General features: G+C 32.6%; 1 protein-coding gene across 1 annotated transcript; it reads left to right on the top strand.

Moving 5' to 3' along the window:
- Positions 1-277: 277 nt before the first annotated feature.
- LOC149945271 (2-Hydroxyacid oxidase 1-like) lies at positions 278-9152 on the top strand. Its single transcript, XM_090176475.1, has 8 exons — positions 278-489; positions 1272-1423; positions 3055-3307; positions 6419-6567; positions 6678-6769; positions 7143-7301; positions 8158-8227; positions 9064-9152. The coding sequence occupies exons 1-8, from the start codon at positions 278-280 to the stop codon at positions 9150-9152; spliced, it is 1176 nt and encodes a 391-aa protein (XP_090032601.1).
- The last annotated feature ends 4256 nt before the right edge of the window (positions 9153-13408 follow it).

Below are 13408 nucleotides of genomic sequence, written 5' to 3'. Positions count from 1 at the left end.
TAAAGTTTGTTCTAATCGGTGAAACTAAAAATAAAATGAAAAATTGCATGGTTATCTGAAATAACTCGAAACTAAAATCTATAGAAATTGTCAACTTATTTATTGATTTTTGTGAATTTATTTTGCCAAAAAATATATTTTTGTTTTTCGATATTAACGAGAGGATTTGAAAAAAATTTAATCAAAGTCTACTGATTTAGTCAATGCACTTTACAGATATATTCTCAACAAGCCAAGAGAAATGTTTTATTTCGATAGAGTTTATAGTAGTAGAAGTATGCTTATTGGCGTCGTCCTTTTTGGTGGTATTGTCTTGTGGAGTGTAGTTGCAGCTAAAGAATACCCAATTTCCAAATGTCCCGATTTCGTCAGCGTTGCAGATTTTCACGAGTACGCGAAAGCGAACATCGATAAAAACGCCCTTATGTACTACGAAGATATGGCTCTTTCTGGAAATACCTTCAAAGAAAACATCCAGGCGTTTAACAGGTAAAACTGTGTTCGCGATTTCAGTAAAATTCACGTATGCCGTCATCCCCAGAAGATCTCAAATTAAAGTAACGAAATATCTCAAACAAATACCAATAGATATTTCTATAAAATAAAATGAATAAAAAGTGGAAAATAGAATATGTTGCATCTTACGTCACAGCCTCTTACTTTTACAAGTCTACGAGCGCGCGCGACAGTCGCGAGGAATAAAAGTTTTTCTAGCACGCGCGCAAATTGCGCGTGCGAAGAATAAACTAATAAAGGGCCTGCTCCGTGTTTTGTGACGTCAGAGCCACAAATTATTATCAATTATCAGATGCTTGCATTTCACTGTAACACGTTTGACGTCTCATCAGGACTGAAGTTAACCAAAAGGGTTGGTAATTCAAGACATTTTTACGTGGTGGAGATACATGTAACTGACATAGTTATTTAAAATATAAATATAAACTTGTGGTAATATTAAAAATATTGTTAAATTATAAAGTCGAAAACCAAATATAAGGTACGGCGTTCGTATTTCCATAATGTTATAGCGCACATTGCTTGAATTAAGCAAAAAATTTATATCATTTAAGAAAACTACTTTTCAGGTGATGCAACTTATGTTTAAATAATCTTCGTCAATCGGCACGCGTGAAATAGAATAAACAATTTCTAGAAATAATTGTCTATCAATTCTAGGGGCGCTGAAAGATTAAGGACATTTTCAAAATCAATCGCGTAATCCATCCGCTTCAATTTTGGTTCACGAGTGTTAACCGTTTTATTTTTTGCAGGTTACGCGTAAAACCGCGACTGATGCGAGACGTGTCGAATATCCATTTAGCAACAACTGTTTTGGGAGAGCGCATTTCCTTTCCAGTTGGAATATCGCCTCACGCGGCTCAACGTGGAGCTCATCCCGATGGAGAAAATGCCACCGCCAAAGGTCAGAAACTGGTTTTAATGCCCTATGGTTTACTGATAGCCGAAATTTTGCTATAATTTGCTTTTAAACATTTTTAGTACATAGTGCTTTAACTTCAATATCAGATTAACCCACTACTTAAGCCATCTGCAGTTAACAGTTAGCTAGATAACATTAATAATTATCAAAAAGTAAACGTTTGAAAAAAATCATTTTGTTTACAATCGGTAGCTGACAGCTGTTTTTTTTTACAGATTTTTATTTTAAAAATTAAATTAGATAACAATTACCGAAAAGGGGTCTCCAACCGAAAACATGCGCAAATTTTTCAGTCGTTTGTTCTAATAAATAGTATTTAAAAGCTGCGTTCAGACTATGTGAAAATATTACGTTAGTATCGGTGGTGTCGTTTCGGTTATGTTGGTCGCGTCGGTTTGTTCATTTCACTGTTCAGAAAGGAACCAACCTTGCACATAGATTAACATAAAAAGTGATTGTTCAACCAATCAGAACTCAGTAATAACGGCATAAAAATTGAAATAATTTTTTATCCACCTCTGATTGGTTCTAAAGGTCGCTATGAACATTTTGAGGGCAACGAAATGCAAAAATGTAAACGACACGCGTGAAAATTTAAAGTATCTGTTGATAACACTGAACGGTGTAAGAAATCGAAAGAACCGACATGATCGACGCAAACGTAATATTTTCACATAGTCTGGCTTACAGCTTGTATCTACTCAGATCAGAACGTGTTTTGTGTTATCTGCATAAAACCAATGAATGATTAATAAATACAGATATTCCTTAACAGGAAGAAGTGGTACGCACTATAAATACTTGATAATCCAAACACGTCAAAAAAATCCCGAAATAAATATATCGATTTCTTCTATTATATTGTTCAGAATAAGATAATTTCTGAAAATCTAAGAGCCAACGCGCTCAGAGCCACGCCTCTCAGTCTTTTATCAACTTAATCATTCCCCTTTTGATCAGTAAGGGGGATAAACACTACAGTACGGTCACAGACCATCCCTCCATCTGGCGGAGGATACTTTCCGGAAATAATGATAACACAGGCTATAATTGCCGCTTTACTTTCTCCGTAAACCTGCAAACATTTTTTACGACACATATAAAGAGTGACATAGTTTTAACTCCTATACATAAGACAAGTTTCAAAGAAAACAATATAATTAAAACAGTGTTTGAAACGGAATTGTCATTGCCTCATTGTACGGCGACCGCAATTCCCTACTGTAAAGGGAGAGTAAACTGGGTTGAAAATTGGGGTTATTTTTTGTGGTGACTGTAAATCAGTTTCAAATCCCCAGCCGCTGAGAGCAGACCCGGGCTGCAAGAGAGCCAATGCTAATGCAAATAACTAGATTCGTTTACAGATAAACTTTGAAGATACTCGAAGTCATTTGTTGACTTGTGTTATTTTCATACATTGTTTTGAAACTCATGTCTGCGGGCCATTGAGATTTTATTTAATTAAAATTAATTAAATGTGTTTATCAAAATAACGGCTAAGCCTAGCAAATATTTGAGATCTCACTAAAGGTTTAGCTAACAGCTGGATTAAACTGTTTTATAACAAATCAACCAAGAACATTGCAATAAAACGATATGTTCTTTTTCTATAGCCACTAGGAGAGCTGGAACTGTGATGGCACTGAGTAGTTATTCTCAAATATCACTAGAAAAGGTCGCGGAAGCTGCCAAAGGTGGTCTTTTGTGGTATCAAGTTCATATCTTTTCCAATCGTAACTTAACATTGGACATGGTCAGAAGAGCCGAAACGTCCGGCTACCAGGCAATAGTTCTCACCATTGACAATCCGGAAAGTAAAAGATATCTAAAAAATCAAGGGCGTTATACCTTTCCGGAAACTAACAGGTAAGTGCTATTAAATGATTACTCGTATTCACCAAGAACATAAGCAGACAATGTAATAGACTTTGATAAGCGCCTGAACATGAAAGTCACCCTTGCCCTGTTGAGTCTCAAGATATGGAAATTTTTTCCACATTTGAAATTTATAGATACGAGAGCGAATCTTAAAAAGTTACCTTTTCGGAAACAAACCTTCGAGTGCAGTGTTAATAAAGATATCATAATGTTGCTGTATTTATAAAATTTGTATATTTTAAAATTATATGAAGGTCATTTAAATCATACACAAATTATCGATCTTCTGGCTGCTTTGTGAGGAAATACTTATTTCATTTGTACTTTGTTAACTGTACCATTTTTACTGTCTATTAATAAACCACCGTGATAGCTGTGTTGTCAGTCATGGCTTTTGCGAAATCACGGCACATTGAAGTCTTTAGATTTGACAGGTCAACCTATGATGTTTTGCATTCTGTACAATTGTCATCACGAAACGCTTTTTAAAAAAAACTTTGGCCTAGTTTTCCTCTTACGTTGGTTAATAGTTTAACAATAAATTAATGAATTCCGTTTTCAATTATCGTCCTCTAACGTATTTTAAATAAGGCTTGACAAACATTGTAAACGCCCTCACACATTTTCTTGCAATTTTTACTTAAAAGGTAAAACGACGTTTCGGTTTTGCGGCGAAAATTTAAGTAAAATCGTGCCGAAACTGAAGGAGGAATTTACAGTTAGTGTTAACATCGCCACACCCGCGCAAATAAATTAAACGAGACTGACTCGTCCGCCGTTAAAAATCGCAAGTTATAAAGTTCGATAACCGCACTGTGGAATTTATGAGAGTGTGAGTGAAAATATAACAGAGTCAAGGTTAAATGTAATATAGATTTTTATTCGATTCTTGGACCTCAGTAACAAAAAAATACAAGATAACTATCACACATGACTTGGGTTAAGAGTTGACCCAGAAATTTCTTAACCTAATTCAACTCTATTTTTGATATTTTATTCCTGACACTTATTGTACTCATTCTTATATAATGAACCCATGAGCTAAGCCTGGCTCAATAATCTATTCTCTTTTCCCAACAACAACATCAACTCTTTTAACAACAACAACAACAACAACTCTTTTTACAACAACAACAACAACAACTCTTTTTACAACAACAACAACAACTCTTTTTACAACAACAACAACAACTCTTTTTACAACAACAACAACAACTCTTTTTACAACAACAACAACTCTTTTTACAACAACAACAACAACTCTTTTTACAACAACAACAACAACTCTTTTTACAACAACAACAACAACTCTTTTTACAACAACAACAACAACTCTTTTTACAACAACAACAACTCTTTTTACAACAACAACAACTCTTTTTACAACAACAACAACTCTTTTTACTACAACAACAACAACTCTTTTTACAACAACAACCACTCTTTTTACAACAACAACCACTCTTTTTACAACAACAACAACTCTTTTTACAACAACAACAACAACAACTCTTTTTACAACAACAACAACAACTCTTTTTACTACAACAACAACAACAACAACAACTCTTTTTACAACAACAACAACTCTTTTTACAACAACAACAACTCTTTTTACAACAACAACAACTCTTTTTACAACAACAACAACTCTTTTTACAACAACAACAACTCTTTTTACAACAACAACTCTTTTTACAACAACAACAACTCTTTTTGCAACAACAACAACTCTTTTTACAACAACAACAACTCTTTTTACAACAACAACAACAACTCTTTTTGATATCCCAGACCACTAATCCCAACACTGGTCTTCACAAATTACTGTTAGATTTTAACATGTCGCATATAATTTACCACTGAACCTCAACTTAACTCTAGTCCCAAGCTCTCCTTTCCCGGTCCCACTCGGCCGTCCGCTAGCCTCTTGAGCCGTCTTCCAATAATAATAAGCATAGTTTTTCAATAGTTTATATACTTATGCTTGTTGACATAACATAAAGGGAATTTGGGAGGGGGTAGATAGGAGATCTAGTTGGTCTTTCTTTGACCTTGAACTGATTATCTGGTTTGAACTATAGATGTCGCTAGGATTGTGATCTATAGTTCAAACCCGCGGTTTTCAAATTAGGAAAACTGGTGGATCGTATTCTTCATTTCACTCTTGATGTTAATTGAACAAAAAAATGCTGGAATTATACGGGGTTTGAGTCAAAATCGGTTGAAATCGTTATTAAGGTTTAAATAAGTTAAGAAATAAAAAACCAGTTAGAAGAACGAAAATGTAAACTTGTTTCGTAGCAATGACAAAAGATAAGAAAATTTGGCTAAATAAAAACTAAAACTTTGGATAGAGTTGTTAAAATCACGTTTTGTAAATCTTAAAAATATTTTTTTTTGAACCGATTTACCAAAAAAAAAGTGCGCGTGCAACCAATTAAAGGAACTGTTTCATACATTTTAAGGCTAAATTAAGGTGCATATCAAAATTTATCTTAAGTGTTGACAAATATTTGACTAAAGTTAGCGGACTAACTAATGTAACACTTTGTTTTTTATCGATACTCCAAGGTAGTGCATTGATTTAAAAATCCGTTAAAATGAAAACTACAACGTGAATGTTCTTTATTTAATGGAGATAAAGTCGTATCAATTTAAATTAGTGTTCTTAATTTTCCGGAAAAATAAAATGCGGAAAAATTTCCAGAAAATTTTCCGCAACTTGGAAAAATAAAAAATTCAAACATAAATTACTTTTTAAGGGTTTTTAATGTTTTTAACTTTTTATCGATAAAAAAATGTCTAATATAAGTAAACATACTAAAAACATTAATAGTATTACTTTATTAAACAGTTTAAACTAGTTTAGAGGATTAGATTTACTTTCAGATTCGGAATATATTAGACTAATCATCGAATGCACATATTTTTATTTTTCGAAAAAAAAGGAAAATTTTCCGACTTACAACACTAATTTAAATTAAAAAACTAAGATTTTTTTCATTGTAAATTATAGTTGCCATCTGAAAGTTTATATAACAGATAATATTTGCATAGTATGAATTACTTAATTTGTATTAAAATATTTCATTTCAGCTTCGAAAATTTCAATTTCTATTTAAATGGACAATACAACTTATTAGAACCGGGAAGTACAACTTCGGCAGCAAATGCTAATTGGAGTGACTTAACCTGGTTAAAATCGAAGACAAGCCTTCCGATTGTTGTTAAAGGAATTTTAACAGGTTATTGTTAAGCTTTTCTCCGTTTTCAATTTTAGATCTTTGTCAGTCGATGTTGTCACGCTGGTAGGCAAAATATGATTTAATCTTAGGTAAACGTTTCTTGTTTTAAGCTGAAGATGCTGTTCTGGCCGTGAAAGCCGGTGCTGATGCGATAATGGTTTCAAACCACGGAGGAAGACAATTGGACTCATCATGTGCCACCGTAAGTATAGAAAGAACAGATACCTATCAAATTCACTCTAGACATCGGTCATTTATTTGTTTTACAAAAAAAGTCAACCGTGAAGCATTTCCTAGGTCACGTTAGTTTTCTCGGTACCTCTCATCATTTGTCTTGAAGGTTTTCACTCTCTAAAAGAGTTTTGTCGAGCGACCCATATTGATTTCGTTAATTTTCAAGAAGTACGGTGAATAAAAATAGAAGATTCTTCCAAAATTAAACGAAATTTGCTTATTTTCATCATAAAATTTTTAATAGAAGAATTTAGTAAACTAAAGTGGAACCTCTAAATTTATCCTTTAAAAAAACATTCCATGCACTTTTCTCAAACTCTGAATAGAATATTTTTGTTTAGATTGAAGCTTTTCCGGAAATCGTGAAAGCAGTTGGAGATCGAACGGAAGTGTACTTGGATGGCGGTGTCAGAACTGGAGTCGACGTCTTCAAAGCTCTGTCTTTGGGGGTGAGGGCAGTCTTCTACGGACGGCCTAATTTGTATGGACTCTCTTTCCAAGTAAGTCACTTTCAGGGTTGGGTCAACGGGGTCAATTGGAGATGCTTACAAAGATAACGATTATAATTTTTATAGAATATCAGCGTAATAACGGTATCAGAAAGTTTTTTTTTTAAAATCTGCCTTACCTTATCCGAAACAAGGCTAACGAAATTCGGAGCCACTATTAATTACTCAAATGTGTACTCTTTGGTCACATTTCACCTTTATTTTTTTATTTCCGGAAGTTATTTTTTTCTTCAACTTTTATATAAAACCTTTTCAAAATACGTTACGTCTTATATCTTTATGAATGGTTATTCCAATATTTTACATATGTTTACTTTGGAGTAACGACTTTGTTGAACATACTAGCGGGTACTTTCGTCAATTTTCTCTTTGCAATAAAACTGAAAAGATCGTCACTGGCCTCAATAGCTTAAAAAAGTGTTAGGTCGTCAATAAGATACCACGCTGATTTTATTTTAAGGAGAAAGGATAAATTTCATCTGGACATTTTCCCACAGTATACAAATACATTAACACTGTAACACAGGCATCACAGAACTCCAAACCTGAAAAAGTGCAAACCAAACCCAATTAAAAAAACGAAATAACCTTAATTTTATGTACCAGGTAAAAATAATTTCAAAGAAAATCATAGCTTTCTTTTTTTTTTAATGTGTAGGAGGGTAATGGCAAGCAAACAGACAGCTCACTACACTCACTTTTGATATAAATAAAAAAAATTCAAATGATAGTTTCCGTGTGTTTTGGTTTGGTTTCTTGAAATATTTCACCAAAGGTTATTTTTTGGTGGTGGTTTATTTTTAAAACTTGGTTAATCTTTGCTTCATGAACATTTGTCTCTTTATAGGGCGAGAGAGGTGCGAAATGTGTTCTTGATATCATTCGTAAGGAATTGGAGACAACTATGAGTTTATCTGGTATGTTCACAAGAAGATGGAAGTAACAAATTTTAAAAATTTGGTTTCTATGCCACTTTCCACTTCTGTACCTAGTTGCTTATATATGTACTGACAACGCATTCTGAAATTTTCTGAAATCATTTTTTTTGAAAAGTCGGGGATAGACGAAAAACTTCTAGAATAAAGTTGTAGAGCATACTTTAAAACGAACATATAAAAATATTTTGGTCATAAAAAATATTAATTTTGTCTTTAGAGACAAAAGCTTTTTTCGGGCACAAATTTTAAGCGTATCACAAATATACCAAAGATAAATATTTTTATTCAAACAAATCATTAAACAAACAAAAATATTAATAAGAATGATCCCTACGTCATACGTATAACCTGAAAATTTCAAAACTATACCTATTATAGTTTTGGTTAAAAATGCGATATCAGAACAAAATGAAACACCGTATACAAAATTTTATTTTCTTATTTTTAATTGTTTCAAATTCTTTCTTAAGTATTCTATTTTAAGTTAGTAACAAATTCTTTCTTGCGTAATCTTTTTTAAGTTAGTTACAAATTCTAGCTTGCGTATTCTATTTTAAGTTAGTTTCAAATTCTTTCTTGCGTATTCCATTTTAAGTTAGTATCGAATTCTTTCTTGCATATTTTTATTTTAGTTCGTTTCAAATTCTTTCTGGCATATTTTTAGTTTAGTTTCAAATTCTTTCTTGTGTATTCTTATTTAAGTTAGTTTCAAATTCTTTCTTGCGTATTCTTATTTTAAAAGTTAGTTTCAAATTGTGTCTTGCATATTTCTATTTTAGTTAGTACAAATTGATATTTAAAAAATATTTTTTCAGGAATAAGTGACTTACGACTGTTACCAATACAACAGAACAACAAGTTAGTAGTGAGAGAGGAATTCTACAGAAGTCTGAATGCGTTTTGAATTATAAATAATTTTTTTTAAATAATAATAAAAAGTAAGAATACATTAAAATTTCCAGAAATAAAAATGTTAATTAAAATGGTTTTAACATAGTAAAACACCACAGAAATAGCTTTTATAAATATGGGAGAGGGCCAAGAAGTTAATGAATCAAATTTGTCACAACGCTTTATGATCCCAAAGTCCACAGAAACGTTAAGAATTTCCTTTTTCCAATTTTGCTTATATAAATGGCTGACGTTACTTGAACCCTGAACGTTTTTTACCACGCTCTATTGTGACGGTAAAGAACGAGGGGCAATAGACCCAGTGGTTTCAGTATTTTGTAATTTCTTAGTTCATTTGAAAAAGGGATCATGTAGTTGAGTTCAACAACGGTAGTTGCGTAAAAGAAATCCACCGAATCAGTGTCGGATCGAAATGGCCCCCATAGCGTTCTCGAATTTTAAACACTGTTTTACTCTTTTCCTATTGGTGCGGACAAGAATATGTGAGTCTAGTTCCCCATACGTAATAGGCTTAAATGCAGGTATTTTTATTTCTCTAAGCAGTTTGGGTGAAACAGAATCGTCTCCAATACACCTCTGTCTATCTCCGCTGCGTAGGGTATCACCCAGGAATATCATTAAATATTGTGATATTTTTAAGAACTTCTCTACTATTTTTTTAATTCTGTACTCCTATTATAACATTTTATACAATTTGCAAAAGAAACCTTTGTATGTCTGTTAATTATCATCATGTTTAAACCAAACGTTTTTGGTTTTAATGATAATGAATTTTCCATAACAATTATAGGAATTAAACGTTTTGAAGGAACTACAAAGAACATTTCCTATAAAAAATGAGGCTAAATAATTCCCCCATCTTCTGCACGTGATAAACCATATTTGAAAATTTTGTCAGGATCACAGCTGTAGTTATTAGTTGGGTTGGTTGGTTGGGTCAAGACCAAACCAGCACTTCGACCAGAGGTCCATTGTGCAGCCCCAGCCTATAAGACATGGAAAAGCCCAGTCTCCGAAACGTAGCGTAGAATTTCCTTCACCGAAGGTTGGAAAGATCATTTGTTTCCAGCCAGTGCATACCAAGATGCTCAAACCTTTGAGCCGCTTAAAAATCACAGACACAAAGGACATAGGACACTCAGTACTGAAAATCAGATGCCGACATCTATAAAGCTGGCAGTGACCTAAAAGTAGGCCCGTAACCACCCTGATACTACTCTTAGAGAGCGAGAGCAACTCAGTTGCTCTCTTTTTAGAAGGCCCAGGGCCTGCCTTTGATCATCCGTCTCACGCCAAAGCTTGACCTGTCTTTTAGCCATAGCGCCATGCACATGGCTGCGAACCAAGCCATTGGGTATTGGAAGAACAGGTTCAGCACCTAAGAACCTATTCTTAGCACCCTCTTTGGACAGAGTGTCGGCCCTCTAATTACCCTGATGCCCCCTATTATGGGTGCCCAATTCCGAAAGGAGATCCAAAGATCAAGCTTAGAAGTGATACTAAACTGAATAGGAGCGGTAAGGGCAGCCTGGCTGTCCGAGCAAATCTGAACAGTCTTGCCTCGATACTTCTTCTTAAGACAGACTACGCAAAAGCAAATGACCTGAAAAACCGTAGCAAAAACACCGAGGCTCTCAAAAAAGCCAAACTTCTTAGTCTGACAGTAAACTCCAACTCCCACCCCTGAGTGAGTCATGGAGCCATCCAAAAACTGTGTCGCCAGTCCAGTCTAATCGACTTGGAAAATAAACTTTAAACAGCCTTTCAAAGTGTAACTTTGCAGCCATGTTGTTAGAACCTACCATAATATTGTCGAAAAAATTTGATGTGGCTACACTTCAAATTAGCAGACCTCCACCAACCATTATAGTAAGTGTAGGGAGCTGTTGGCTCGCACGGTACGAAGGGCTTGCCACCACCCTCTTACGCATTGCAACCCGGCCACCTGTTTAAACTAGATGACTTGGGCCTAAGGTGGTGTCTTGGGTATTAACCTAGCTGATTATTATTATTATTATTATTATTATTATTATTATTATTATATAGTAAGCGATACGGACTTATAAATGCAACCTCCTCTATATATAGATGGAGTTGAAGAAAATTCAGGAGCACCTCAAGCGAAGCCCTTGGGGCTGTTCTCATAGCTCCTGTAATGCTGACACAGGCCATCCTTTGCACAGTGCGTTATTCAGCCTGAACTGACTAAAGCACTACCCTTGGCCACCAAACCACTGCTGCATATGTCCGCATATGCCCTATTATCATAGTATAGATCCAATCAACAGCCTTTGGACTAGGACCCTAAGACTTGCTTATGATTCCCCTTACTCTCTAGAAAAGCATTTTAGCCTCCCTGATACTATGATCAAGATGAGGCAGCCATGTTAGCTTACTATCGAGAATGACACTGAAGTATTTTACCTCAGTTGACTTCACCAATATTCACCGCCCTCCAAGTGAAAGGAAACAGGCACGTCTTATCAGGATTGACGGTGAGGCCAATGTCCCTACACTAGCATTCCACAGAGCTGAGAGCTCTTCTCATCATAGCCGAAATGGTTTCTGGGAATTTCCCAGTAATAATCATTGCGATGTCATCAGCGTAACCAAAACCGCAACAGCCAACCCTGTCTAGCTTCACCAAGAAACACCCTCCTGAGGGCAGCCCCGGCTAGTGGTGACCCTCAGCGATTCACCAAGCAAGGAGGCTGTCGCGACCCGATCAGCCATAAGAGTAACAGCCTTATCCTTACAAAAATAAAAGGCTGTAATTTGACTGCAGTTGAGATGATTTTTGACTGTTGGTCTGTAATTAAGTTACAATTTGGCTACACTGAGCTGCAATGAATTTAAGTCCAATTTCAGTTTTAACTCAGTTTGATTGGATATTTCGTTATTGATATGTTTAGGTGTACGGTGTTAATGTTCTGTGTGTTATGACGGTTATGGGTGTTGAGTTTGAGTTTTGATGGTTGTGGGTGCTGAGTCTGTTGTGTTTGTTGAGTCTGTCGTGTGAAACTTTTGGGACGGACCGAGTGCTGAGTGTTATGGCAACCTCTCAACGTCCAATGGCAGTGTCCCCACCAATTGTTCACGGTTTTCGTCTAAGTATCAATTTGCTATTTATTGGCGCCGGCCGGGAACCGAACCCTGGTCTGCTGCGTGCAAGAGATTTACTCTAATCACTGAGCCACTAACGCTTGTTAAGCTACGGTGTTTTTCTAAAACAGCTTTGGCGAATGTCCTATACATCATTTTAAATATTTATAAATTATATTAATCTTATATTTAATTAAATATTTATAAATTATATTAATCTTATATTTAATTAAATATTTATAAATTATAAAATCTTATATTTAATTAAATATTTATAAATTATATTAATCTAATATTTAATTAAATATTTATAAATTAAATTAATCTTATATTTAATTAAATATTTATAAATTATATTAATCTTATATTTAATTAAATATTTATAAATTATATTAATCTTATATTTAATTAAATATTTATAAATTATATTAATCTTATATTTAATTAAATATTTATAAATTATATTAATCTTATATTTAATTAAATATTTATAAATTATAATAATCTTATATTTAATTTAATATTTATAAATTATATTAATCTTATATTTAATTAAATATTTATAAATTATTTTAATCTTATATTTATTTAAATATTTATAAATTATATTAATCTTATATTTAATTAAATATTAATAAATTATAATAATCTTTTATTTAATTTAATATTTACAAATTATATTAATCTTAAATTTAATTAAATATTTATAAATTATTTTAATCTTATATTTAATTAAATATTTATAAATTATATTAATCTTATATTTAATTAAATATTTATTAATTATATTAATCTTATATTTAATTAAATATTTATAAATTATAATAATCTTATATTTAATTTAATATTTATAAATTATATTAATCTTATATTTAATTAAATATTTATAAATTATATTAATCTTATATTTAATTAAATATTTATAAATTATTTTAATCTTATATTTATTTAAATATTTATAAATTATATTAATCTTATATTTAATTAAATATTTATAAATTAAATTAATCTTATATTTAATTAAATATTTATAAATTATATTAATCTTATATTTAATTAAATATTTATAAATTATATTAATCTTATATTTAATTAAATATTTATAAATTATATTAATCTTATATTTAATTAAATAATTATAAATTA

The sequence above is a fragment of the Leiobunum rupestre genome, chromosome 5, assembly GCF_980474605.1.
Source record: "Leiobunum rupestre chromosome 5, qqLeiRupe1.1.hap1, whole genome shotgun sequence".
Taxonomy (NCBI): Eukaryota; Metazoa; Arthropoda; class Arachnida; order Opiliones; family Sclerosomatidae; genus Leiobunum; species Leiobunum rupestre.
The sequence above is the reverse complement of the archived record's forward strand: the minus strand, read 5'-3'. Positions and strand labels throughout refer to the sequence as shown.